This window comes from Perognathus longimembris, chromosome 1, assembly GCF_023159225.1.
Source record: "Perognathus longimembris pacificus isolate PPM17 chromosome 1, ASM2315922v1, whole genome shotgun sequence".
Taxonomy (NCBI): Eukaryota; Metazoa; Chordata; class Mammalia; order Rodentia; family Heteromyidae; genus Perognathus; species Perognathus longimembris.
In genome coordinates, this window is record NC_063161.1 from 48,661,818 (window position 1) to 48,689,088 (window position 27,271).

Genomic DNA, 27,271 nt, shown 5'->3' on the forward strand with positions numbered 1-27,271 from the left:
TGAGAAAGGGAAAGAAGTAGGGAAAGTGGGAAGGATAGAGGGAGAGGGAGAAAGAGAAAGAGACAGAGACAGACAGTCTGCAAAAATAAAGAATTCAAAATCATATCCTAGTTTTTTGTTGTTGTTTATGTCAGTCAGAAGTCTGAACTCAAGGCCTTGGCGCTGTCCCTGAGTTCTTTTGCTCAAGGGTAGCACTCTGAGCCACAGCTCCACTTGCAGTTTTCTGGTGGTTAATTAGAGATTTTTTCCTGCTCAGACTGTCTTTGAACCATGATCCACAGATCTCAGCCTCCTGAGTAGTTAGGATTACAGGTGTGAGCCACCAGTGCCTGTCTGAATCCTAGTTTTGATACTGTACTCTTTTCAATAAGACTTTTCTTCCTATACCTTTGTGATATATACATGCATATATATACATATATATACACAAACACACACGTGTGTGTGTGTGTGTGTGTATGTGTGAAAGCTGGAGGCATGGCTCAAGTGATAGTCTCTGCCTAGCAAGTGTAGGGCTTTGAGTTCAAACCCGAGTAGAGCCAAAACACAATGCAACACAACAAAACAACTTTTGTGTATATGTGCCTATAAGTGGGCCTTAAACTCAGCGCCTAGGTGCTGTCTCTTGGCCTTTTCTACTCAAGTCTGATGTTCTACTGATGTTCCACTTGAGCCACAATACCATTTCCAACTTTTTGGTGTTAAAGATGAGTCTCATGGATTTTCCTGCCTGGGTGGGCTTTGAACCTCAATCTTCAGATCTCAGACTCCTGAGTATCTAGAATTACAGACCTGAGCCATTGGTGCCTAGCTCTAATATTGATTTATTTATTTTGGTGCCAGTATCAGGGCTTGAACTCAGGGCCTGGGCATAGTCCTTCAGCTTTTTTGCTCAAGCCTAGCATGCCACCACTGAGCCACAGTTCTACTTCTGGCTTTCTAATGGTTAATTGGATATAAAAGTCTCATAGACTTTCCTGTCCAGCTGGCTTTGAATCTTGATCCTCAGATCTCAGCTTCCTGCATATCCAAGATTACAGGCATGAGCCACCAGCACTATGTCTAATAAAGATTTTTTATACAAGAGTAAGGGGGTACTTGGCCTAGATAGTAAGGATCTGTTAGTGCAGTGCTAAGGTAGAAATTAAAGTGGAAGAATAGTGAAGAAGCAAGCAGACTACACCGAGGAAGCAGGACGAGAGAACTAAGGGAAAAGCCCATGACAGAAAGATACATAACTCCACCAGCTCACCTCTCCACAGACTCATCATTCCTTAATTTTTGTAGTGCTGGAGATCAACCCAGGGGCTGTGGCATGCTAGACAAGTGCTCTATTACTGAGCAACAGACTCAGGCCAAGAGACCCATTGATAAAAGGGTTACTTGCTGGCCATGGCACAGGCCTATACTCGCAGCATTCAGGAAGATCAAGAGCAGGGGGCCAGTCTGAGCTATTTAGTGAGACCTTGACTCAAATAAACAGGAGAGGGGTGGTATACTCAAGTATTATCTTCCTTGCTCTTTCAAGCAGGGTCTCCTTAAAATACAAATAAGAAGGCTGGACGTGGTATGCCTATAATCCTAGCTACTCTGGGAAAGTAGATAGAAGGATCTCAGTCTAGGCTGGCTCAAAGGAAAAATCACAACACCCTATCTCAAAAACAACTAAAGCAAAAAACTTGGTTCAAGTGTAACCAGTATTAGCTTGCAAGCTTCAGGCACACTTACAAGTTCAAACCCAACATCTGAAAATGAAAGAATGAATAAATGAACGGAACAATCTAGAAACTAATTCCCTATGACCTACTGTAACTTGTTTCCTGGTTAAGAAAACAACAGAAAATACTTAAAACTACTCCAATTTTAAGCTTCTTAGTATCTAGATTTATTTATTTATTGCCGGTCCTGAGGCTTGAACTCAGGGCCTGAGCACTGTCCCTGGCTTCTTTTTGCTCAAAGCTAGCACTCTACCTCTTGAGCCACAGAGCCACTTCTGGTTTTTTCTATATGTGTGGTGCTGAGGAATTGAACCCAAGGCTTCATGTATATGAGGCAAGCACTCTACCATTAGGCCATTTTCCCAGCCCCCTTTAGTATCTAGATTTGATGAACCCATATAATATAGTAAAAAGACATTCTCCCTGATATTTTGAAAGAAGGAAAATAAAACCTACTATTTTAGTTTACTGATAAAGGTCTGGACATGGAAATATGCCTAGAGTTCCACTCAAGGAAGCAAGCTGACAGTGGCCTGCGGTGTGTGCGCACACACACCCACACCCACACACCTCCAAGCATTAAACAATGCACTTTTTAGAGAAAAAAGTTCTAGTCAAATTCTAAAGAAGGAGTAATATGTGTTTCACTTTAATAAACAAAAAGGATCATACAGACTAGTTAATACATTCCTTTAGCTGCCAGGAGGGAGAAATAAGCACTCTAGAATTCCTAAAGTCTAAATGAGGAGGAGGAAAATTTCTGGACAGAATAGGAAGGCTGGGAAAAAAATATGCCACAAGCCATGATAATTCGATCAGGTATTCCAGAACTTTGGTGGAATGCTAATCCTTTATCGTGACAGAACTCTATGACAGGGATGAACAGGAAATTAAAATAGTTTTTGAAGGAAAGTAGCTAGGGATTCTCAATGGAGACACAAACCCCTGAAAGCACCAGGGGAGCTTGTAATAATGAGAAAACGCCTATAATTCTATTTTCACAACTTGGGGCCAGTACGGACGTTTGGGGACGTTCAAGTCAAATCATCATGTACAGTGCAATGCTAAGAATCAGGGGGAATCTGAAGGACAGCCCCTCCATCCAGTACACTTATAACTGCATGGGTACTAAGGAGGCCGGGCGCTCCCCAACTTTCTCCCACGAACTATGCCGTCTCCCCGCGCAGGGCTCCTACTCGAAGCCGAGGTTTTAGATCCTGCACTAGGCCACACCATTCATTCCACAGGCCGTTGGAACTTTGGTCCTCTCAGATTACCCGAAACTCCCCTTCCTCCCTTTTCCCGGTTGTCTGAACCCTAACTCCTGACCCCACGGAGCACCGCAACAGCTCCGCCGCCCCTCCGACTCCTACCAAAATCAGCGCCTCCATCTTGCCCCGCAGCTGGTGCCGACGTGGAGTCGCAAAAGCAACGCCGCTATTGATTGGCTCTGCGTTCTCCTTAGGTCCCGCCCAGAGTAAGGATCATTGGACAAAAACAAGTTTCATTAACCAATCAGCGTATTCGCTTACTTACCGGAAGCAAGCGATCCAGCCAGAAAGAAGAGGTATTTGATTGTCATCTTGAACACTCAATAAAAAGGGCAGAATCTCACCCTTGAAAGGGGCGGGAGGGTCCGGGGGACGGAGTGGTTTCCATGGGGAGCGGAGGAAGCGATTGTTAATTTTCAGTTGGTTGGGCCGAAGACACGTGATGTCGCGTCGGCTCCCGCGGCTTTAATCCGCACTCCCTGTAGGGGGCGCTGTGTCCCCTTCGCTCTTCACAGCGGCCTTTCCTCTCGGAATCCTACCCCAGTGCCCCAGCCCTGCGCCCCCATGAAGGAAAACCATGAAGCTTGGCAGTCCACAGCTTGGTAAACTGAGGGAGCAAGTCGGCCCCACCACGAGCTGCAGTCAGGCCATGTCCAACAGTGTTACTGAACTAGAAAATCCTCCAGGATCAGTAAAGAACCGCCTCAGAAACAACCTCCCCAAGGTGGAGACCCAGGCTTTGCTGGGCCCGGGGATGGGTCACGCTGCAGTACGTTTCCAAGAATCAGATTTTCTTGGACTCAATGTGAAATAGGATGTCAGAGCTTTGGAGAGAGGCCCGAAGAGGAGGAACCATAGTTAGGAGATCAGAATGGGTATATTCCGAGGGTCTGCGGGGAGAAGGGTCTGCGGTTTTCCAGTAGGGACAAGCCATTGCAAAATCCAAAAAGAAAAAGAGAAGTTTACTGAATGCTGGGATTTCACAACAGGAAAGGGTTTTGATGAAGTTTGGGTTTTTCCACGTATACCCTTAGTTCCCTGGTCTCTGGAACCTGGTAGATCAGGGACACCCTAATGCCTTCAGATTCCAATGTCCCCCTCCCCCATCTTATAATGTCTTTAGGCTGGGCTTTGGTGGCTCATGCATGTAATGTTAGCTACTCAGGAAGCTGAGATCTGAAGATCACAGTTCAAAGCCAGCCCAAGTAAGGAAAGGATACAAGAGTCTATTTTCAATCAACCCCCAGAAGGCCGGAAGAGGTGCTGTGGCTCAACGTGGTAGAGCAGTAGACTGGAGCAAAAGAGCTCAAGGATAGCGCCCAGGCCCTGAGTTCAAGCCCCATGACTGACCAAAAAAAAACCAAAAAACTAAGCAAGAGCATGAGATCTGAATTCAAGCCCCGATACTGGCACACAGAATAAAGACAAAGAGTCAGGGAAAGTATAAAACAATATGAAACAAACTATAATAATATGTAAGAATATATGCTAAGAAGGTAATGATTTTTCTGGTGAAGTCCCAAGTGACAACCTCAGATCCAAAAGAGATGAAGAATGGGCCGTTTTTCTTAGTGGAGAGTTATCAAAACATTTAACCCTGAGCCTGGCATCAGTCAGTGAGATTGCCCTTGACTTGGAAGCTTAAATGATAATACTAACATTTGTTTCCATTTATTATGTGTCATGCACAAATGCAAAACCACTGAATATTAAGTATATTTGGGGAGGTTTGTTTGCTTGGTGTAGTTTTTTAGCGAATAGGATCTTAGTACATAGCTCAGGCTGGCCTTAAACTTCTATAAACCTACCTACTTAGGAAGCAAGGAACTCAGGGCTTGAGCACTGTCCCTGGCTTCTTTTTGCTCAAGGCTAGCACTTTACCACTTGAGCCACAGAGCCACTTCCAGCTTTTTCTGTTTACATGGTGCTAAGGAATTTGAACCTAGGGCTTCATGCATGCTAGGCAAGCACTCTACTGCCAAGCCACATTCCCAGCCCACATTTGCTATTTTCTGAGTTTTTTGTTTTTGTATTTTTTTTACAACCATCCTAATGGATATGAAGTGACATCTCATTGTGGTTTTGATTTGCATTTCCCAGATGACTAATGATTTTAGTGTCTTTTCATGTGCTTGTTGTCTATCTGTGTACTTTCTTGGGAAAGAAATGTCTATTCAGTCCTTGATCCATTTTTAGGTTATGTTGTCATTTTGTTATTCAGTTGTAGAAGGATACATATTTTTTTTAATTGAATGATGGACTCATCATATATATATAAACTGGAAATATTTTCTCCTATAGGAGAAAATGGAAGCAATTTGACACAAGGCTTTCTCTAGATATATGGTTATAATCTTGAACTTTTTATTCGTTTCATCTTTTTAATTTTAGTTATTATCTTTAAATAGTTGTACAAAGGGGTTTCAATTCAACAGGTTTGTATTGAACTTTCAATTTGCTTGTTTCACTCTCTCAATTGGGTAGGACTATTTATTCTTTCCTCCCTAGTACTGAGGTTTGAACTCAGGGCCTCATACTTGCTAGAGGGCGCTCTACCACTTGAGTCATACTTCTTTTTTTTTTTTTTTTTTTTTGCCAGTCCTGGGCCTTGGACTCAGGGCCTGAGCACTGTCCTTGGCTTCTTCTTGCTCAAGGCTAGCGCTCTGCCACTTGAGCCACAGCGCCACTTCTGGCTGTTTTCTATATATGTGGTGGTGGGGAATCGAACCCATGTATACAAGACAAGTACTCTTGCCACTAGGCCATATTCCCAGCCCGAGTCACACTTCTATCCCTGCTTTTTGCTGGTTATTTTGGAGAGGTAGTCTAGTGGACTTTTTTCCTAGCCTGGCCTCAGACTACCAGTCTCTGATGTCAGCTTCCTGAGTAGCTAGGATTGTAGGCATGAGCTACTAGTGCTCAGCAACATAGAAGCAATTTTAAGATGATTAATTTGACAACTGTTTATGCGCAAGAGAGTGAAAGAGATATATGACAAAAAGATCAGCTTGGAAACTGTTGCAGTTCTTCCAGCTTACAGTGAACATAAAACCCACAGCACAGTTAGCTGGATACAGGTTCACACCTTGTAATCCTAGCTACTCAGGAGGCTAAAATCAGAGGATTGAGGTTTGAAGCCAGCCAAGCAAGAAAGTCTGTGAAATTCTTATCTCCAATAAACCATCAACAATTTAGAAGTGGAGCTGTGGCTCAAGTGACAGAGGGCCAGCCTTGAGCAAAAAGAGCCAAGTGAGTGAAAAAAAACAAAACAAAACAAAACACCAAGGAAGATCAAGAAGAGGTCCTGAGTTCAAACCTCAGTACTTGCACAAAAACAAACAAAAAGAAAGAAACACCCTGGCACTGGTGGTTCATGTCTGTAATCCTAGCTACTCAGGAGGCTAAGATCTGAGGATCACAGTTCAAAGTCAGCCCAGGCAGGAAAGTCTGTGAGACGTGTCTCCAATTTACCACCAGAAAAACTGGAAGTAGTGCTGTGGCTCAAGGTGGTAGAGCACTAGCTTTGAGCAGAAAAACTCAGGGACAGCACCCAGGCCTGGAGTTCAAGCCCCATGACCAAAAACAACAACAACAACAAAGTCCAGTTAGTAGATGCCTCCAGAAGATCGTGCACCACAGGTAAATTGTGACTAGTCAAAGTGAGATATCTTAGATCAGCCATTTGTAGAAGTGGCAAATCACCTAATGTAGTTTCAGGAAAATGTAATTCTATCAAGCTATCTAAAGCTCTAGCAACCTAATCAGTTAAAGTAAAATGGCTAGAGCACTAACACAATCAAATCCTAACCCAATCAATTATAGTAACATGGCTGAAGGGGAGATAAGCAGAATCAATTATATTAACTGAGGGCTGAAACCCAATTATTCCAGTTGTACCTGTTTCACAGAAGAGAAAGTAGTAATCTGCAAAGTATCCACTCTCTGCTTTGCCCCCAGATTGTCATTATTTCTCCAGTTATGTTTAGGGAAGAAGGCTCTCTGTTTTACCAACCTACTGAATATCTTTTTTTCTTCCTTTTTCTTTCTTTTTGTCAGTCATAGAACTTGAACTCAGGAACTGGACACTGTCCCTTAGCTCTTTTGCTCAAATCTACTGGTCTTCCACTTTGAGCTACAGCTCCATTTTTGGTTTTCTGGTGGTTAATTGGAGATGTGTCTCATGGCCTTTTCAGCTTTGGACTGGATAGCTTTGGACTGTGATCCTCAGATCTCAGCCTCTTGAGTAGCTAGGATTACAAGCATGAGCCACTGACACTGGGCTATGAATATCTTTTTCTTTTTCTTTTCTTTTTTCTTTTGCCTGTCCTAGGGCTTGGACTCAGGGCCTGAGCACTGTCCTTGGCTTCTTTTTGCTCAAGGATAGCACCCTACCACTTGAGCCACAGCACCACTTCCAGCTTTTTCTGTGCATGTGGTGCTGAGGAATCGAACCCAGGGCTTCATGCATGCTAGGCAAGCGCTCTACCACTAAACCACATTCCAAGCCCTGGGCTATGAATATCTTATATCTTTATAAAAGTGATTAGTGCAGTTCTGTTAGGCATGAAATTATGTAAATTCAAGTTGAGTGCCAGTCATCCTATAGTTACTCAGAAAGCTGAGGTCTGAGGATTGAAGATCAAAACCAGCCTGGGCAGATAAATCTAAAAAACTCTTATCTCCAACTGACCAGGAAGAAGCTGGAAGTGAAGGTGTGACTCAAGTGGTAAAGCGCCAACTTTGAGCAAAACAAACAAAAAGCGAGCAAGAAGGGCCAGGAGTTTGGCATAGTGGTAGAGTGCTTGCCTAGCATGCATGAAGCCCTGAGTTTAAATCCTCGGTACCACATACACAGGAAAAAGCCAGTAGTGGCACTGTGGCTCAAGTGGTAGAGTGCTAACCTTGAGCAAAAAGAGCTCAAGGACAGTGCCCAGGCCCTGAGTTCAAGCCCCAAGGACTGGCAACAAACAAACAAACAACAACAACAAAACAAACAAGCAAGAGTGAAAGACCAGGCTGGGGATATGGCCTAGTGGCAAGAGTGCTTGACTCATATACATGAAGCCCTGGGTTCGATTCCCCAGCACCGCATATACAGAAAACGGCCAGAAGTGGCGCTGTGGCTCAAGTGGCAGAGTGCTAGCCTTGAGCAAAGAAAAGCCAGGACAGTGCTCAGGCCTTGAGTCCAAGGCCCAGGACTGGCAAAAAAAAAAAAAAAAAAAAAAGTGAAAGACCCCGAGATCAAGCCCCAGTATTGGCACAGTAGATAAGTCTCATTGACTTGCCTGCCCGGGCTTGAACTGTGGTCCTCAGCTTTCAGCCTCCTGAGTAGCTAGGATTACAGGTGTGAGCCACCTGCGTCCAGTTTAGTCAACTGTTTTAATCATCCAATAGAAATATCTAGGTCACTGTATTTTATGTAGAAATATGTAAATCAACCATATGCTTTATATGTTATACTCTTTTCCCTAGAATCTTTAAATGTATTTGCTAATAATGGCAAATAAATAATGGTACCAAGTTATGAGATATGTACCTATTAAAACTTTAGAATTGACCAGGCAACTGTAGCTCACAGCTATAATCATATCTATTCAGGAGGCTGAGGTCTGAGGATTGCAGTTTAAAGCCAGATTAGGCAGAAAAGTCCATGAGATTCTATCTCCAATAAACTGCTTTAAAAAGCCAGAAGTAGGCTGTAGCTCAAGTCATAGAGCACTAACCTTGAGCCAAAAGAGGCTCATGAACAGTGCCCAGGCCCTGAGTTCAAACCCTAGAACCTGCAAAAAAAAAAAAAAACAAAAAAACCTTTTTTCTAAAACAGGTATGTATGAAAACGCTACACAGATGCAAAGTCTCTGTCTCCCAGTCCTAAAGCCAATGCTGTAGAGAAAGACAGCCTTTATTTACTATGAGGCGAAGAAAGTAAAATGTCGTAACAGAAGTTACTACATTAACAGTCCCAGCCTGCCGGGCACCAGTGGCTCTCATCTATAAACTCAGCTGTTTGGGAGACTGAAATCTGAAGATTACAGTTTGAAGCCAGCCTGGGCAGGAAAGTGTATGAAACTCTTATCTCCAATTAACCACCAAAAATCAAAAGTAGAGCTGTGGAGTACTAGCCTTGAACAAAGGGACAGCACTGAGCCTTGAGTTCAAGCCCCAGAACTGGCAAAACAAAAAAAAGAAACCCTTAATGATAGTTTTCCCCTGTAGGGTTCTGTAGACTTCCCAATGTACTACCCAAGACAGTTAAGTACTTTTATTAAGGCAGCTGGAAGCCTACCCTGTATTTGAAGGGCAACTTTGCCCAATATGGAACCTGTCTTCCTACTGCTAGTAACACACTATGGGGAGCAACATATTATTATAGTGCTTCCTTTGGCTAAAAGGGAAACACAGCACTTAAAAGGAAGAAAATGGCCATAGAGTGAAGAATCCAGTAGAACTAAGAGAAGCCTTCAAGCTCTTCCCAAATGAGCTGGACTCAGGTGGAAGAACGCCCTGCAGTATTGTATATGCCAGCGAGAAGGCCTCACTTCCAAAACCCTCTGTAATGGTTTCCTGAGCTACTTTTTCTCTCCTCATATGATAGAGACAGAATTTCACCTTGATTTTCACCACACATTCTCCTTGTAAAGATATTTGTTTCCAAGTTTGGAATCTCAATACAAAGCAAGATGCTTCATGAGGTTCTGCCTCATGTCTGGCACTTTGCCCATAATTTTTCATCTCAACTCTTCTGGGAAGTCAGTGGGTAAGCTAGAACTTGAATCCCTCTGACAGGAAACTGCAGACATAATTCTCAAGAGCCAGGTGTTCTGTCCTCAGAATAACCAGTGGTTAATCTCTTAATATCACTGGAAAAGTGGAAAGCCACAGAATTTGATAGAGCAGGATGAGAGCCTAGAGGAAGGGTGTTTTCAGTGATGGTTAACAGAATGGAATTCCATGAGGTGTGTGTGTGTGTGTGTGTGTGTGTGTGTGTGTGTGTGTGTGTGTGTGTGTGTGTGTATGTCAGTCCTAGGTCTTCAACTTGGGACCTGGCGACTATCCCTGAGCTTTTTTTTCCCCCTCAAGGCTGGTACTCTACTTGAATCATAGCTCTTTTTCTGGTGTGTTAGTGGCTCATTAGAGATAAGAGTCTTACAGACATTCCTGCCTGGGCTGGCTTTGAACTGTGATCCTCAGATCTCAGCCTCCTGAGTTAGTAGGATTACAGGTGTGAATCACTGGCTCCTGGCTCTATGAGATTCTTTGTTACAGGAAGCATTCGAGGGAGGGAAGGAGGGAGGGAGGAAGGAGAGAGGGAGGGAGGGAGGGAGGAAGAGAAAGGAAGGAAGGAAGGAAGGAAGGAGGGAGGGAAGGAGGGAGGGAGGGAGGGAGGGAGAAGGAGAAAGGAAGGAAGGAGGGAGGGAGGGAGGGAGGAAGGAAGGAAGGAAGGAAGGAAGGAAGGAAGGAAGGAAGGAAGGAAGGAAGGAAGGAAGGAAGGAAAGGAGTTTTGCAGAAGCTTCCAGCTTGGGTTTACAATTGACAGTCTGGCAGAAGATTCTTAATTAAGGATAGAGTCTCCCCCTGGCCCCAGTCCTGGGGCTTAAATTCAGAGTATAGACACTGCCCCTGAACTTTTCAGCCCAAGGCTAGTACTCTACCACTTGAGCCTTCATCTTCACTTCCAGCTTTTTGGTGGTTAATTGGAGATAAGAGTCTCATGGACTTTCCTCTTGGTCTTCCAACTGCAATCTTCAAATCTCAGCCTCCTGAGTGGCTAGGATTACAGTTGTGAGTCACCAGTGCCTGGCAAATATAGTTTCTTTAAAGAGTAGAAATCCCTCCTTAAAGCCCTCTGAGTTCCCCCTTGCTTAGGTCATCCAAACCTGCTTCAGATACTAGAGGAGAGAGGACTATCTGAGAACTGGGCTGCCAGGAAGTAGTCCCTGAGCCCTGGTCACCATGACCCACCCTGCTGTCCCAGGAGGCTAGAAACTTCCTCTCCACCCAAATCTCCTTTTATAAGACTAGGGGGCTCATTCCCTGTTAATTGGTCAAACCTTTATCCTTCACAACAGTACATTTACATATATTGTTTCTTCTTCCTGTAGTGCTGAGCCCTATTTTTTCTGCCTAGAAAATTCAGCTTCTTGCAATGAGTCAGTGGCTCATGCCTATAATCCTAATTACTCAGGAGGCTGAGATCCTCAGATCTCAGTGCCCAGCTTCAGTTTTCTGTATTCTCAAATAAGTTAACTTACAGTTCAGGTGCATCTAGAAATCTAACCATTTCTTCTAGATTTTCCTGTTTATTTGAATAGAGTTTTTCCAAATTTTTTTTATGATCCTCTGAATTTCATTGGTATTTGTTTTTATGTCCTTTTCTGTCTCTATTTTTATGAGCGTCTCAAAAAACTTATTGGCCATATCCAGTTGTTTGTTTATATTTGGGAAGGCTCCATTAAACTGTGATGGCAAGACTCATACCTTCATTATCTTGGTATCTTCTGAATTTAGCACACACATTCTGGAAATATTTGTTGGATGAATGACTTTATATTACACTAAGAACCAGACACCTTGAGGGCTGGGCATGGTGGCTCCTGTAATCCCACATACTCAGGAAATCTCAGTTCTGGGGGTATGAAGGGGAACCCTGAGAAAGCCATCTGAGAAACAAACTAAAAGCCAAAGGGCTAGAGGTGTGGCTCATGTGCTGGCCCAGCAAGAATGAGTCTCTGAGATCAAATCCTACCCAGTTCTGTGCGTGCACATGCACACACACACACACACACACACACACACACGAAATTATTTAAATAAGGTTAAAGGAGCTAAGCACCAATGAGTCATTGGTAATCCTAGTTACCCAGGAGGCTGAGGTCTGAGGATTGTGATTCAAAGCCAGCTTGGGCAGAAAAGTCTGTGAGACTCTCATCTCCAATTAAATACCAAAAAAGCCAAAAAATGGAGCTGTGGTTCAAGTGGTAGAGTGCTAACCTTGAGCAAGAAAGGTCAGAGACAGCACCCAGGCCCAGTACTAACACACGCACACACACACACACACACACACACACACACAGAGCAACACTGTATGAGCATTGCCTCACCTGATTTCACACATTCTATGATGGAAGTTGTGTTCTCCTCATTTACCAAGGGGAAACTGAGACTGGAGTCTGTACTATTAAATGTTGAGCTGAGAGCCAAATTGAAACTCTACTCAGATTGGCAGAAGGGTCAAGGAGGACATTGTAGGACAAAGAGTAGCAGGAACAAAGATGGTGGTTGTGACAAGCATGATGCCCCGTGAAGAATGGATGTAAGTAAATAGCCTGGCATCCGGCTGGTTTCCATCTTTAAGGGGTGGGACTTCCTAGGCAGCCCCACCTCCTGCAGAGGATTGCAACAGTGGGATGGGGTGGGGTAGGAGTGCTGAGGTTCCTGGAAGGTGACCGAAGACCAGAAGACTGGCACTGTGCCCATTGTGTGACTAGCACTAGCCCCACCCAAAAGTCCTGGGGTGGAATGGACAGCCATGGCCCGAGGACTTGTTCCTGAATGTGTTAGCCACCAAACTGTGAGCATCCTAGTCCTGATTCCCTTCTGGAATCACGCTGCCTTCTGGCTTCAGTCTCATCCCAAGCGTCTTTCCACCAGAGTCTAGCCTCCTGATAAGATATTCTTTTTTTTTTTTTTTTGGCCAGTCCTGGGCTTGGACTCAGGGCCTGAGCACTGTCCCTGGCTTCTTCTTGCTCAAGGCTAGCACTCTGCCACTTGAGCCATAGCGCCCCTTCTGGCCATTTTCTGTATATGTGGTGCTGGGGAATCAAACCCAGGGCCTCATGTATACGAGGCAGGCACTCTTGCTACTAGGCCATATCCCCAGCCCCCTGATAAGATACTCTTAATTCCTCAAACCCCAGAGGATTCTGACCCCCAAATATCTAAACATTCAGCTTACAATAGAAACAGATTCACTCTATTTCTGTTTTATTTTATTCTATTTTGATGGCCTCATTTCTTGTGAGGCAAGCGCTCACCTTCCCAATACCTCCAGTAAGGGGTATTATAATTACCTTCATCTTTCAGGTGAGGAAATAAATCATGGCCACACAACCAAAGCCAGACCCTTTAAAAATGTACTAATTTTCTTTTTTTGGCCAGTCCTAGGGCGTGAACTCAGGGCCTGAGCACTGTCCCTGGCTTCTTTTTTTGCTCAAGGCTAGTACTCTGCCACTTGAGCCACAGCGCCACTTCTGGCCATTTTCTGTATATGTGGTACTGAGGAATCGAACCCAGGGCCTCATGTATACGAGGCAAGCACTCTTGCCACTAGGCCATATTCCCAGCCCAAAAATGTATTAATTTTACTTATTTGATTTGTACTGTTGGGAATCAAACCCAGGGCTTTCAACATGCTAGGCAAGCGTTCTACCACTAAGCCACATCCTGAAGGTCTTTAAGACTCAAGATCCCTTCCTTGCCAGGTATGGTGATATATGCCTGTAATCCAGCTATGTGAGTGATAAAGGTAGGGTGATCGCAGTCTGAGGCTGACCCCAAGGCAAGAAGCATGAAAAAAAATCTGAAAAATATCTATAGCCAAAAAGGGCTGGGGGTTTGGTTGGCTCAAGTGACAGAGCATCTACAGGTACTATGTCCTAAGTTCAAAACCCAGAACCATCAAAGATTCAAGATTCCGGAAGAGACTAATAAACCTTGGAGGATATTCCCTCTGGGATAGTCTAAATTCTAGGCTCTACTAGCAGGGCACAACTCTTAGATGCCAGGATCTAGGAATCACAGCCCCATGCAACTCCTTTGAAAGCCCCAAGCTCATCTGTCTTTTTTTTTTTTTTTTGGCCAGTCCTGGGCCTTGGACTCAGTCAGGGCATGAGCAATGTCCCTCCCTGGCTTCTTTTTGCTCAAGGCTAGCACTCTGCCACTTGAGCCACAGCACCACTTCTGGCCATTTTCTGTATATGCGGTGCTGGGGAATTGAACCCAGAGCTTCTTGTATAAGAGGCAAGCACTCTTGCCACTAGCCCATATCCCCAGCCTGATTTATTTTTTTTTAAAGCTCATCTGTCTTGAGACTATAGTTCGGTTTTGTTTGGTTTGGTTTGGTTTGGTTTGGTCTGGTCCATTATGGGGCTTGAATTCTGGGTCTGGGTGCTGTGCCTGAGCTCTTCAACTCAAGGCTAGTGCTCTACCACTTGAGCCACAGTGCCACTTCCTCATCTGTCTTGAGAGGGGAGCCATCTCCCCTCTCAAGTCAATTCTCCAAGATTTATTTATTTATTTGTGCTGGTCTTGAGGCTTAAACTCAGGGCATGGGTGCTGTCCCTGAGCTTTTGTGCCCAAGGCTAATTAGTGCTCTACCACTTGAGCCACAGCTTCACTTCTGGCTTTTTGCTGGTTACTTGGAGGTAAGCGTCTCATGAGCTTTCCTACCTGGGTTGGCTTTGAACAGTGATCCTCAGATCTCAGCCTCCTCACTAATTAGGCTTACAGGCATGAGCTAAGAATTCTTATCTAAGGAAAAGAACCTTCTCCAAAGCTTAAAAAAAATAAAAATCCTATCCTTACCCAAACTAGAACACAAGGGAAAAATGAGTGAATGGCTGTGGGGATGTGGCTTTACCATCTGGGCCTCTGTTGAGACCACTTTAGCAAGAAGAGCCTGCCTTACTATTCATTCTTGTCCCAGAGGTTCTCCATCACCTCCCTCATCCGGTAACCGCCTGGCTCTGCTGCTTAGGATAAAGCCCAGCCCTCCCCTTGCCCCCTGTGGCTGCCTCCCTTTTCCGTCTGTTGAGAGAGGAAGCCAGAGGGTGATGGGTGCACAGCCCTGCAGTGCGCTGATAAAGGGCCAGTGCTATCCCCGCCTTCTGGGGCCACTGCGGTCAGACCAGTAGGCAAGCAGGCCAGGCAGCCAGTTCCCTTCAGGACCCATGGCCCTCCCCTGGTTCCACCTCTACCCACTCTGCCCGCCTGGTCTCTTCTCGGGAAACTGGTTGCATAACCAGTGGGGTGTTTGGCAACATTGCTGTGGCTTGACCTGATGCCGATGGTGGTGTGCACACATGTAGTGGGGGTGGGTTGACCAGGGTGACGAGTTAACCTTTTAGGGGGTGAGAATGACAAGATAGTAAGGCTATGTAGCCGCATTTCTTTCTGTGTTGGGAAGAATTTCTCTCTATGAGGGGAAGAATTTGGGGAGTGGGAGTGGATAGGAAATTCTTCGGCATCTCTGCCTGGCCAAGCCACAGTCACCATCTAACCCATCCCAGCTGGTACATTTATAACCTGCCCCTTAGGGTGTAAATCGAGCAAAAGAAAAAGAAGGTAGAAGGATCCACTGAGAGATTTTAGGAATCTGAAAGAAGGAGGCAAAGAGACCTCCCCTCCCCCCTCCCACCCCGGCCTCCCCCTCCCCCCCCCCCCCCCCCCCCGGGCCTTGAGCGGTGTTCTGGAGTCCGGACAGCTAGAGAACCACAAGAAAGGCCTCTTATAAAGAAGAGCACTGGTAAGGGAGGGTGAGAGAGACATCTCCACTTAGCCAGTAGCCTAAGTGTCCTCTGCCTGCTCACTTAGCTCAGCCTACATAACCATGCCTATCTCCACAAATGAGTACTAAAGGATGGTAACCTATTTTATTTTATTTTTTGTTCCGGGATTTGAACTGAGGGCTTCACATTTGCCCAGCTTGCTTACTTGGCTGGTGCTCTATCACTTGAGGCACATCACCCAGCACTGCTTGCTTTTTTGCGGGTGCAGGGGTATTTTGGAGATGGAAGTGTCTAGTGGACTTTTCTGCCCAGATTGGCATCCAACTGCCATCCTCTGGATCTCAGCCGCCTGACTAGTTAGGATTACAAGCCTGAGTCACTGAATTTGGCAAAAGACATCAACACTTCTAGGAGTCCCTGTTGCATATAGGATAGCATACTCTCCCTAGCTTGACTTTCAAGATGCTTTAGAATCCAGTCCCCAGTTTTCCAGGTATCTCTACCCACCACCAATAAAATCCAGGACATAGGCAATAACTATATCCCAGCTCCCAGCCCTTATGATTTATCTTCTACTTATCATCCTCTACCCTGTCCTAGGAAACCCAAAGTACCACTTGCATTGAATGCTCTGTGCTTTCATCCCTTCGTTCAGAATGCTTTTCTCCTCTTCCCTTTCTCCACAGCCCAGCAAAACTGTCAACTCACCTATGAAACTTTCCAGAATTTTGCCACATGGAATGTAGTTCCTTTTCTATCCCATTGCATGTTGTGCTTTCTTTTATTTAGCCCAACCTGTTCTAGAATTTATGATCCTCCTGCCTCAGCCTCCAGAGTGCTGGGATTACAGGCACATACCACTATGCCGGGCTTTCCAAATCACTTTATGTAGACCTTTAATAAGAATCTCCAACTATTTTGAGAATGAAGATATGGGCTGTCTTATTTATCTTTGTGTTTCTGGAGTTTAAAACACAGACACTTAATAAATATTTGCTGATTGACTGACAGTAGTTTCTTTTTGTTGTTGTTGTTGTTTGTTTGTTGCCAGTCCTGGGGCTTGAACTCAGGGCCTGAGCACTGTCCCTGGCTTCTTTTTGCTCAAGGCTAGCACTCTACCACTTGAGCCACAGTGCCACTTCTGGCTTTTTCTATATATGTGGTGCTGAGGAATTGAACCCAGGCTTCATGTATACAAGGCGAGCACTTTACCACTAGGCCACATTTCCAGACCTGATAGATAGATAGTAGTTTGTTTTTTCTTAAATGCTGGGGATTGAACCCATAGTTTTGTGTATCCTAGGCAAGTGCTCTACCACAGAACTATATCCCCAGTCTGAATGGTAAGGTATTGTCTATGTGTATATCTGTAGTGCCACATACTATATCCTGAGCTTTGTATTTCTCTTCTTTGTACTTTCTATACCCTGATATCATTATTTAATCAACCACAGGCATAACTATCACCACTGTTTATCCCCTTACAGAGGCCCAAATATACATGCAAATGGAAAAGCTGAATCTGGTTAGCCATGTGTGTGACCCACATATATGCTCAAGGTCATCCTGGGCCCACATGTACCAAGCAGTGAAGTCATTGGATTGCCTCCTGTCCTACATAAATCATACTTATAGAGTCATCATCTCCTAGGATAGGGATGGAATTCAAAGCATTCAACTATGAGTCTGGCATGGGCATCGATTAATCCCAGCACACTAGCATGCACAGGAAGCTCCTTGTGCTATCCTCAGTGCCTTAGTTTTGTTTGATGGTGTTGCTGGGCTGTGGAGGGTCTTGAGGGAGAACTAGGGTGGCCAAAGACACTATATAGCACATTTAACCGGGACATCTCACTATTGGAAGGTTCGTCAACTGGGGCAGATTTTTTTTGGGGGGGTGTGTTGTGGGGCTTGAACTAAGGCTAGTACTTTTGAGCCACAGCTGCACTTTTGGTTTTTGAGAGGTTAATTGGAGATAAGAGTCTTAAGAAGACTTTTCTGCCCGGTGTGGCTTCGAAATGCCATCCTCAGCTCCCAGCCTCCTGAGTAGCTAGGATTATAGGCATGAGCCACTAGCGTCCAGCTTTCCCCCCCCCCCATTATTTTAACAGTGAATATAATCCTATCAGATGGATTTGCTGAATGTCATTACTACCTTGGGGTGGCATGTTTCTACTTCCCCTGGTTGGAGCTAGGTGCTGCTGGCTCACACTTGCAATCCTAGCTACTCGGGAGGTTGAGATCTGAAGATCAAAATGTGAAGCCAGACTGAACAGCAAAGTCTGTGAACCATGCTTTCTAATTAACCAGCAAAAAGCCAAAACTGTACCTGTGTTCAAGCAATAGAGTGCCAGCCTTGAGCAAAAAAAGCTAAGTGACAATACCTAGACCCTGAGTTAAAGTATCATTACTGGCAAAAGAAAAGAAGAGAAGAAAAGAAAAGAAGAGCCAATTGCTCATACCTGTGATCCTAGCTATTCAGGAGGCTGATATCTGAGGATCACAGTTCAAAGCCAGCCTGGGCAGGAAAATCCATGAGCCTCGGTCTCCCAAAGTGTGGTGGCCTTAGGACCTGCAAAAGAAAAGTCTCATTGGGAGAGAAAATAGACTAAAAGCTAGACATGAAGTAGCTGAAGGCTACTAAAAACTTGGAGAAAGGTGGGTCTTTTCTCCTAGTCTCTTAGAACTCTATGGCCTAAGGCTGAGTCCTGTGGTGTGGAGACAAACAGATGAATGGGAGACCTGTGGAAGTATGCACTGGCCTGATGGCAAGCTGCTGTGAGTATCTTCGGGGGATGAACCTGATATTCTACACAAGTGTACTGGCCTGTCCACAGTATGATGGCTGCTTATGTTGCCAGGGGGAAAGGAGGACAGAGGGTACTCAGGGTCCTCTTTAAGGGAAGTCAATAACCTTTCTATTGGGCAGCCCCTCACCCACCCCCCACACGACCAAGAAAGAAGCCTTTGTTCTACGACATCTGAGGCTGGGGCTGAGGGGGGAGGGGAGAAGGCTACAGGTAAAAGGACACATCAAAGCAGGCAGTGGCCCCTCCTCCTCAAAACAGCTCCCTTACCCAAGGTTCCCGGAGCCCAGGCTTTCCCTTGCTCTAAATGTCTATCTACCTTAAACAGCTGGGACACCGGATCTTCATTTTCAACTGTCTTCCACCTTGCTATGACTCAGTTTCCCCGGAGATGGGGAAGGTGGGGAGGGGGTGAGGAAGAAAGTTCTCACTGTATAAAGTTTTATAAAGGTCACTTTTGAGTGAGTGGTCTAGGTGTGTGTCTTTGGGTTGGGGAGTCGAATTCATCACACGCCACCGGGTGGAGAAAATACAGACCTGGGAGTTCTGGGTGCCCCCGTTGGCCCGGAGCAAAGGCGAGGGCGGGGTATGGGCAGAAACCACACCGGGCTCAAGTTTCCTCTCTTGGCCAGAAGGGGCAGGAGGAGAGGAGGGCCACGGGGGAAAGGGGAGGGTTGGAATAAGCACAGGACTGAGAAGCCAGGCCGAAGGCAGAGAGAAAAAGCAGGGTGCCTGCCTTGGGACTCCCCGGCTCAACTTAGCCCTGGGGATTGTCTGGAAGGTGGGGGGGGGGACCTCCCTTACTACACTCAGAGCTCAGCCATGGCCTGGGGGCGGGGCTCGGCCCGCGCGGGTTCGTAGAGGTAGTGGGGCTCCTGGCCCGGGAGTCCTCAGCTGTGACACCTCTCTCTCCCTTCATCCCGCTTGGAATCTGCTACAGGTACTTGAGAAGAGGGGTGAGGGCGGGCTGCTCCCAGACTGGGGAGGGCGGAGTGGGGTGAGGAGAAATAACCATCTTGCAGTATGTCTGTTTGTCAGACTTTCCCAGGTTTAAGGCTTTGACATCTCTGAGAAAAATCCTCTGGGAGAAGCTCTAGATGGCCTTTTGGGGGCAGGGGTGGGGTGGGGGTGGGGTAGGGGTATTTTTCTGGCATTCCTGGGGTGCAAGGTTGTGGGATAGAGGACCCCATTGATCTGAGGCATCCCCAAGGATTTGGAAATGTCCAGGAGAAACCCATCAACCAGCCCATTGCCCCTGGGCAAACCAATAGACTCTCAAGTATGTGGTACCATTCTCTCCTTCTTCTTTCTGGTTCCCTTTGTCCGGTATGCCTGGGGAGATTTTGGGGAGAAGCTGAGGAACTGGAGACCCTGTATATGTGAACAAATGTAAAGTGCTTGTTATAGCAAGACTGAGGATTGGTGCTCAGCTGGGTTCTTGCCTCCTCCTGTGGCTTCTCCTCTGAACCCTAGGTAGGACTGAACCCTGGAAGGGAGAGGAAAGCACCTGTTAGTTCCTTCAACTGAAATTCTTGAAGGCGGGATCAGATCATCTGTGGCTGGATGGCTCTAAGTCATTGGTACCAAAGAACTGGAATTTGGCATCTAGGAAAATGGTGACAGGATAGCAGAAGTGTGCCCCCCTCCCCTTCCCTTATCCCCACACACTGACTCATGTGTGTTCCCAGAGACCTGAGTCTGTTCTGCTCCAATCTTTCCTCTTCCATGTTCAATCTGTCTGTTCCTCTATGTCACCTCTGGGTGCCTCTCTTTCTTTGGGAGTTTTCCCTAATCTTCCTAAGTTGCTTACCTGCTAAGCTCATACCTTAAGTTTATTGACCCTCCACCCCCACTCCTTTCCCATCCTTCTACTCTGTATTGACCCTTGGATATTTTAATGTCTCTGAACAGAAACCTTGGGACAATCTCCCTCCTCACTGCCCCCTCCCTTTATCAAGGAAATGAAGAGGCCTGGGACAGCAGTAGAAGGCACGTGTTTTTCTCTGCCCAGCATCCCTCTCCAAATGATCTTCGATCTCTAAGCATAAAACTCCATACCCTTCTGTGAGTACTTAGGGGTTGTGGTAAGATCTTTGGTAGGGGGTATACTCCTGGGAGTATAGTTCAGTGATGACACACTTATCCAGTCTAAGCAAGGCCTTGAGTGGGATCCCCAACACTGGGAGGAAAAAGAAGAAAAAAAGACTTTCCCAGTATTTCCAATGTTTGCGCTCTGTGTGGTTAAACCCCAATCATCTCTGAGCATCTCGGGTACTCTCTCTCTCTCTCTCTTCCTCTCTCTTCCTCTCTCTCTCTCTCTCTCTCTCTCTCGTGTGTGTGTTTGTGTGTGTTTGTGTGTGTGTGTGTGTGTGTGTGTGTGTGTGTGTGTCTTGAACTCAGGCCTGGGTGCTGTTTTTGGTGGTTAGATGGAGAGAAGAGTCTCATGGATTTGCCTGCATAGGCTGGCTTTGAACCACCATGATCCTCAGACTGCAGCCTCCTGAGCAGCTAGAATTACAGGCATGAGCCGCAGGCGCTCAGCTAGAAGGCACTTTCTCACTCCCCTTGTGTCCTGGTACAAACTTACTGTTGTACCACAAAGCTGGTTGGCATTGGTCCAAAGGTTCTCCTCAACTCCTTCTACCCAGCTTCCTGCCTCTCCATGCTCCCTTTCTCTTCCTATCTCAGAAAAAGGGGGAGACTGAGCTCCAGATACTCATGGAAAAGGAGTTATATTTGGGACAGATCTCAGTCTTCAATTTCATTTGGATCAAGAGTTTGAAGCTAGAAGAAGCCTACAGTCTATTTACCCATCTCCATTCTGGCTTTGTGTTCTTTCTTGAAAATTCATACAGTTCAACTCCTTACTGTCTCTTTTCCTTAGCTTTTAAGAAGAATTCTTTGTTCTTTTTAGTGCTACTGGGGTTTGAACCCAGGACCTTTCACTTACTAGACAGGCACTCTTCCACTTGAGCCATACCTCTAGCCCTTGTTATTGTTGCTTTTTTCCCCATCTTTTTTAAATGTCACATTTAATGTTTTCACCACTGTACTTCAAATCTACATTGTACAAAGTGATCAGAAAGTGTGCCATGGTAATTGACCAACCTCTGTTTTTATTGTTTCTTGAGGTAAGATTGCCCTGTTGCATTAGAGTCCCCAGGGCATGTTAAAATGCTGCTTCCCAGGCTCCTGCATTATCAGTTCTATTCACTAGGTCTAGGTGGCTTTTAGGAATCTATTTTTACATGTACTCCAGGTAAACAGTGTACAATCAAGTTTGCAATTCCCTGAGCTGGATGGAATCTAGTTCTATTTGCTATTTTGTTTGCTATTCCTGTCTCCATTTAATGGAGGAGACTGAATATGAAGCAGCTCACCTAAGGACTTGCTCTTCTCTCTGTGTGTATGTGTGTGTGCCAGTATTAGAGCTTGAACTCAGGGCCTGGGTGCTGACTCTTAGCTTTTTAGGCCAACACTGGCACTCTCCCACTTGAGCCACAGCTCCACTTCCAACATTTTGGTGATTAATTGAAGATAAAAGTCTCAGGGACTTTCCTTCCCAGGCTTGCTTTGAACCTTGATCCCCACATTTCAGCCTCCTGAGTAGCTAGGATTACAGGCATAAGCAACCAGGGTCTAGCTAAGGTCATGTACATTGAAGGCTGGAAAACCTGGTCTCCTGCCTCCTAGGGCAGGATCTTTGTACTGCACCTGAGAGAGCCAGGAAGGTCAGAGAGACAAAGTGGGGGTGGAGCGGGTATGAGGCAAGAGTTATGGTCCTGCTTCTAAACCCCTTCTCCATTCACTTTGCTTTTGGGCAATTTCCGACAGAACCTGGGTGGGGAGGGTGGGGTTCCGGTGTTGAAATGGCATCCTGGACAGACATAAACACCCAACCCACTCTGCCCACTGGCCACAAGCCTATTTCTATATCAACTCCCAGATCTGAAGATGGCATTTATAGCAAGGAGGCAGAGGTAGGGGCTCAGAGACACCTTTATTTAAAAGGATACTTTGTAGTGCCCATTGATATTGCAATAAGTTAAAGAATGGATTTCACATTGAATGGCTGTGATAGGCCATCTTTGTGGTGGGTAGTCTAAGATGGTGTTATGTGAGGCCACTCGGCCAATCCTTTATCCTAGAAGTTTTCTTCCCTCTGGCTACTTTCCTTCACTAATGTGTTGGTGGTAATGGTGTGTATATGTATATGTGTAATGTCTGGCCCTGGGAGATCAGGAGGGCTTTGCCTCTACTCAGCATCTTGTGCTGAAGACAAGGAGAACAGATGCAGGGAAAGATAGGTGTCAAGGAATAGGAGTAGGATGAGGAGAGGACCTGACAGAAAAGGGAAGATAAAGGAAGAGGTGAGAGTTTGCTGAGAATGCTAAACTTGTGTCTAAAACGAATAAGACCTCCAAGTTCAACTTGTCTAGCTCCTTGGTTTTACAAATGAGGAAACAGGTGCAGAGCAGTGAGATGACTTTGCCCAACATTGCATGCACAAACACACTCACTGCTGCTTTATGGCAGAGCTGCAGCTCGAGACCTGATCAAAAGAATGTAGATGAGCTGGGTGCTGGTGGCTCATGACTATAATCCTAGCTAATCAGGAGGCTGAGATCTGAGGATCACAGTTTGAAGCCAGCCTGGGCAGGAAAGTCCCTGAGATTCTTATCTCCAATGAACTACTCAGAAAAACCAAACAAAACTGGAAGTGGCCCTGTGGCTCAACTGGTAGAGTGCTAGCCTTGAGAAAAAGACTCAGGGACAGTGCCTAGGTCCTGAGTTCAAGCCTCAAGACAGGCAAAGAAAAAAAAAAAAGTAGATGAATGGGGAAGAGGTATTCAAAGACCTAAAGAGGTAGTGTCCAGAAGAAGAAGAAAAGGATTGAGACTCAGACACAGTAGACAGAAGTGTAGTGTGGTGAGCCAGCAGCAAGGGTGGGAAGACACCTAGTGTCTTCGTTAAGTAGAGTCATATTCTAGACCTTGTCCTGCCATTTAGCAGCTCAGGTCTCAGGGTTTGAATGGACTTCCAAGAATCTTTGTGAAAACAAATGCTTTTAAAACACTAGTGTAGTTGCTAACAAGCATTTAGTAAGTCTCCTGTGGTTGTTATATTGCCTTGAAAGAGGAAAGAAAGACCCCTGGTTGTTTTGGGGTTGAGATACAGCCAAGATGATCCTACAAGGACACGAAATGAGGTCCAGTGTCCCCAGAGCCCATTGCTCTTCTGCCTCTACTGCCAGTAGCTGATAAACTTCTTATCTGGCCCAGGCAGGGAAGGCCAGGGGTGAGGATAGGAGGCTAGGGCAGGGCTGCTATCGTCACCAGGCCCAGTCCATATCTCAGAGGAGGGGAGGGCATGTCTGCTTAGTACTTCCCACAACATACTCCTTGGGGATCCCTAAGCACTCACTTTCATCTTGGGAAGAAAAGACTGAAACCCTAATGCTGAGGGAATAAGAGGAAAGCAAAAGTGACTCCTGATGGTTCCTCCCTCAAAATGGAAAATTAGACCAAGACAGAAAAAAAAGCCTCAGAAGATCCAACGCTGTCTCTGGCCAGAAATACAGTTTGGAGGAATTTCAGAAGAAGCTGGGTCCTGAGAAAGCATCTTGTCTGGAGGTAAAGACCTATGATGCTTCGAAAGGAATGGAATATGCTCATAGTACAGACCACACGATGGAAGGTTTTTGCATCTTACGGCCCAGCAGAAGTGAGGGGCTGTCCTTCCCACATGTGGCAGGACAGACTCGCAGACACTAGCAGGAACAGCTCTAATACTTTCCCTCTTTTGACACAGGTGGTTGGAGCCCTTCGGGATTTGGGGGAAGCTGGATACAACTGTGGCCCAATAGGATGCCCCCTTGCCCTCCCCAGCAGAGCAGAAACAAGTTGACACAGCTGCTCAGTGCAGAGCTGGGTGAGATGGAACTGACTTGGCAAGAGATCATGTCCATCTCCGAGCTACAGGTAAGCCCTCGGGAAGGGAAGGATAGAGAAGCCGGGGAGGCTGGCTTGGGGCTGAGGCACAGGGGTAAAGGGAGCCAGGGCTCAGGGATGAAAGTGTTGCAGACACTGAAAAATGAAATGCTGGAGTGTGTGGGAGAGGTGGATGGAAATAATGAGGAATATTAGGGGGGAAAGGTGCGCGGAGGTGCAGAGGATAGAAGTGGTGAGGGAGAAGGATGGCAGAGGGAGGGAGGATGTAGGCTTCTCTCAGCAGCTTCTCTGTTGCACCTCTCTCCCTTGCCTCCTGCTCTGCCCTCATCTTCTCTTCTGACCGCCCCCTCCTCGAATCCTGCCCATCCTCCTTTCATTTCCATCCCTTGTCCTTAGCAACTGGGTCCCTTTCTCCCAGGTAGCAAAGCAGTAGTTCAGGGGCCTATGAAAGGGGAGTCAGACTATGCTGGGGTCCTCTCCTCCTGCATGTTGGACAAAAGGGTGTCTGTTGGCCTAAACAATGATGTCTTTGTCTCCAGCTAGGCTGGAGCAAGGTGGTTCCCCTATGTGGGTTGGGGGCAGTATTTCCAACATGTTCTTCCTCCTTGCTGCACCTGGGCAGGGATGAAGAGACCAAAGAGATGGCAGAGCTTGTGTCGGTTCTCCAAGGTGCTTCTTCATCCTGGGCTCTGTGCCCATCCCCTTTACCTCCTCTGTTGGAGCCCGGGCACCTGCAGGATCTGCCCTAGGCCTTCCTTTCACATAGCAACTCCCTCTGCTGGACGCCCAAGGGATGGCCCCAGGCTGAACTTGACCCTTTGACCCAAGATAACCACAGCAGGAAAGAGTTCTGAGGGGTTGTCTTGGATAACAATGCCTTGTCTTCCAGAAGGAAGTAAGGGAACAGGAACCATTTTAGCTCTGTAAGAGGAGGTTCCATGACTTTTCTGCAAGAAGCTTCCAGTGATTTTGACAACTTTTAGGTCCCATCTCATTGGTTTTTTCAGAAGGTCTTAGCTTGCTGCTAACACAAGTGATGGTTTCTCTTCCTCAGTATGTCTTCAAACCTCCTTCTTGTTTTGCAGGGTCTCATTGCTCCAAGTGAGCCTTCATTTGAACCTCCAGTTCCAACCCCATACCCTGGACCTCCACCAACCCCAACCTACTGTCCCTGCTCAGTCCATCCGGATCCAGGCTTTAACCTTCCTCCACCACCATACGAGCTCCCAGTATCCACATCCCAAGTTTCAGACCCTTCATTCCCCTATGGCAACATGGCCATACCAGTGTCTAAGCCACTGACCCTCTCAGGCTTGCTCAATGAGCCCCTTGCTGATCCCTTAGCCCTCCTGGACGTTGGGCTGCCAGTGGGGCCACCCAAGCCCCAAGAAGATCCAGAATCAGACTCAGGATTATCTCTCAACTACAGTGATGCGGAATCTCTCGAGCTGGAGGGGACAGAGGCTGCTCGGAGACCCAGCGAGTATGTAGAGATGTATCCAGTGGAGTACCCTTACTCGCTCATGCCCAACTCCGTGGCCCACCCTAATTATACCTTGCCACCTGCTGAGACCTTGGCTTTAGAAGCCTCCTCTGGCCCTGCCCGGGCTAAGCCTGCCACACGGGGGGAAGCAGGGAGTCGGGATGAACGTCGGGCCCTGGCCATGAAGATCCCTTTCCCTACGGACAAGATTGTCAACTTGCCGGTAGACGACTTTAATGAGCTATTGGCACGGTACCCACTGACGGAGAGCCAGCTGGCTCTAGTTAGGGATATCCGACGTCGGGGCAAGAACAAGGTGGCTGCCCAGAACTGCCGAAAGAGAAAGCTGGAGACTATTGTGCAGTTGGAGCGGGAGCTGGAACGACTGGGCAACGAGAGAGAGAGGCTTCTCAGGGCACGGGGAGAGGCAGACCGTACTCTGGAGGTCATGCGCCAACAGCTGGCAGAGCTGTATCGAGATATCTTCCAGCATCTTCGGGATGAATCAGGCAATAGCTATTCTCCAGAAGAGTATGCTTTGCAACAGGCTGCGGATGGGGCGATCTTTCTTGTGCCCCGGGGAACCAAGATGGAGGCCACAGACTGAGCAGGCCGGCTGTATGTGTGTGGGGGATGTGGGGGGTGGGGAGGGGGTGTGAGGATGGGGATTTCCCTCATTCCCTTCTGATAAAGGTACTCCTCATACCCCAACATCCAGAAGGTGCTGAGTTCTCCAGATCACAAGAGTACAAGGGGAACCCCAACTTTTTGAAGCTCTGCGGTGTGTTCAATGAAACTTGCCTGAGGCCAGGGGAGAAACAACTTCCTAGGCCTCCAACCTCCACCTTTTGTCTAAGCTTTGGTCTATAACGAACTCTACATAAATAATCTTCTTCCATTGTGTCCTTTTTTTTTTTTTTTTTGTGCTGGTTGGTAATGGGGCTTTAACTCAGGGCCTGGGTTTTTACTCAAGGCTAGTGCTCTACCAATCAAGTCACAGCTCCATTTCTGGCTTTTCATTAGTTCATTGGACCTAAGAGTCTCACAGACTTTGCTGCATTGCTAGGATAACAAGCATGAGTCATCAGTGTCCTGTTTATTGTATCTTCCTTTTTGAGATGATTAGAATGCTATTTTGGCTTTAGCAGAATGGAGATTACTCACCTTCATCTCCATCTCCATTTCTAGGGTCAGAGGTTTGTAGTGGTCTGAGAAATCCCACATTTCCTGGTGGCCACACACTCATAATACCTAAGAGCTGCAGAAGCTGGCTAGACCCTATCCTGAAGTTTAGATCTCTTTTCAATCCTTGGGGAATAAAAAGCCTAGGATGTCATCATCATCATAACTAGGGCTGGGAATGTGGCTTAGTGCTAGAGTGCTTGCCTAGCATGCATGCATGAAACCCTGGGTTTGATTCCTCAGTACATTAAAAAAAAAGTTAAAAAAATTATTCTTGAGTGGAACGAAAGTTACCATTAGACACTTCCAAGCCCTGATAAAAACCTTCTCCATAGTGGAGTAAAATATTTATT

General features: G+C 46.3%; 2 protein-coding genes across 4 annotated transcripts in view; one reads left to right on the plus strand and one right to left on the minus strand.

Annotated features, from left to right (window-relative positions):
• The window catches only part of Copz1 (COPI coat complex subunit zeta 1), a 31,748-nt gene extending 28,583 nt beyond the window's left edge, over window positions 1-3,165 (minus strand). Inside the window, exon 1 of the mRNA XM_048362989.1 lies at window positions 3,092-3,165. Coding sequence (XP_048218946.1) covers window positions 3,092-3,109 — 18 coding nt within the window. The 5' untranslated portion in view covers window positions 3,110-3,165. The remainder of the gene's footprint in view (window positions 1-3,091) is intronic.
• Window positions 3,166-18,973: 15,808 nt separating this feature from the next.
• Nfe2 (nuclear factor, erythroid 2) lies at window positions 18,974-26,621 on the plus strand. Of its 3 annotated transcripts, XM_048362951.1 has the most exons (4): window positions 18,974-19,242; window positions 20,261-20,366; window positions 24,114-24,283; window positions 25,339-26,621. In XM_048362951.1, exons 3-4 carry the CDS (start codon window positions 24,170-24,172, stop codon window positions 26,341-26,343), a joined length of 1,119 nt encoding a protein of 372 aa, XP_048218908.1. In that variant the 5' UTR covers window positions 18,974-19,242; window positions 20,261-20,366; window positions 24,114-24,169; the 3' UTR covers window positions 26,344-26,621. The 3 variants fall into 3 exon arrangements, with proteins under 3 accessions (XP_048218908.1, XP_048218891.1, XP_048218900.1); XM_048362934.1 differs by lacking the exon at window positions 20,261-20,366; XM_048362943.1 differs by lacking the exons at window positions 18,974-19,242; window positions 20,261-20,366 and adding an exon at window positions 23,633-23,935.
• The last annotated feature ends 650 nt before the right edge of the window (window positions 26,622-27,271 follow it).

Bases quoted from the DNA above. Each gene is read 5' to 3' on its own strand.
- Nfe2 (XM_048362951.1), top strand. From the start codon at position 24,170: ATGCCCCCTTGCCCTCCCCAGCAGAGCAGAAACAAGTTGACACAGCTG. The intron at 24,284-25,338 runs GTAAGCCCTCGG...CTTGTTTTGCAG, and splicing joins TGTCCATCTCCGAGCTACAG to GGTCTCATTGCTCCAAGTGA.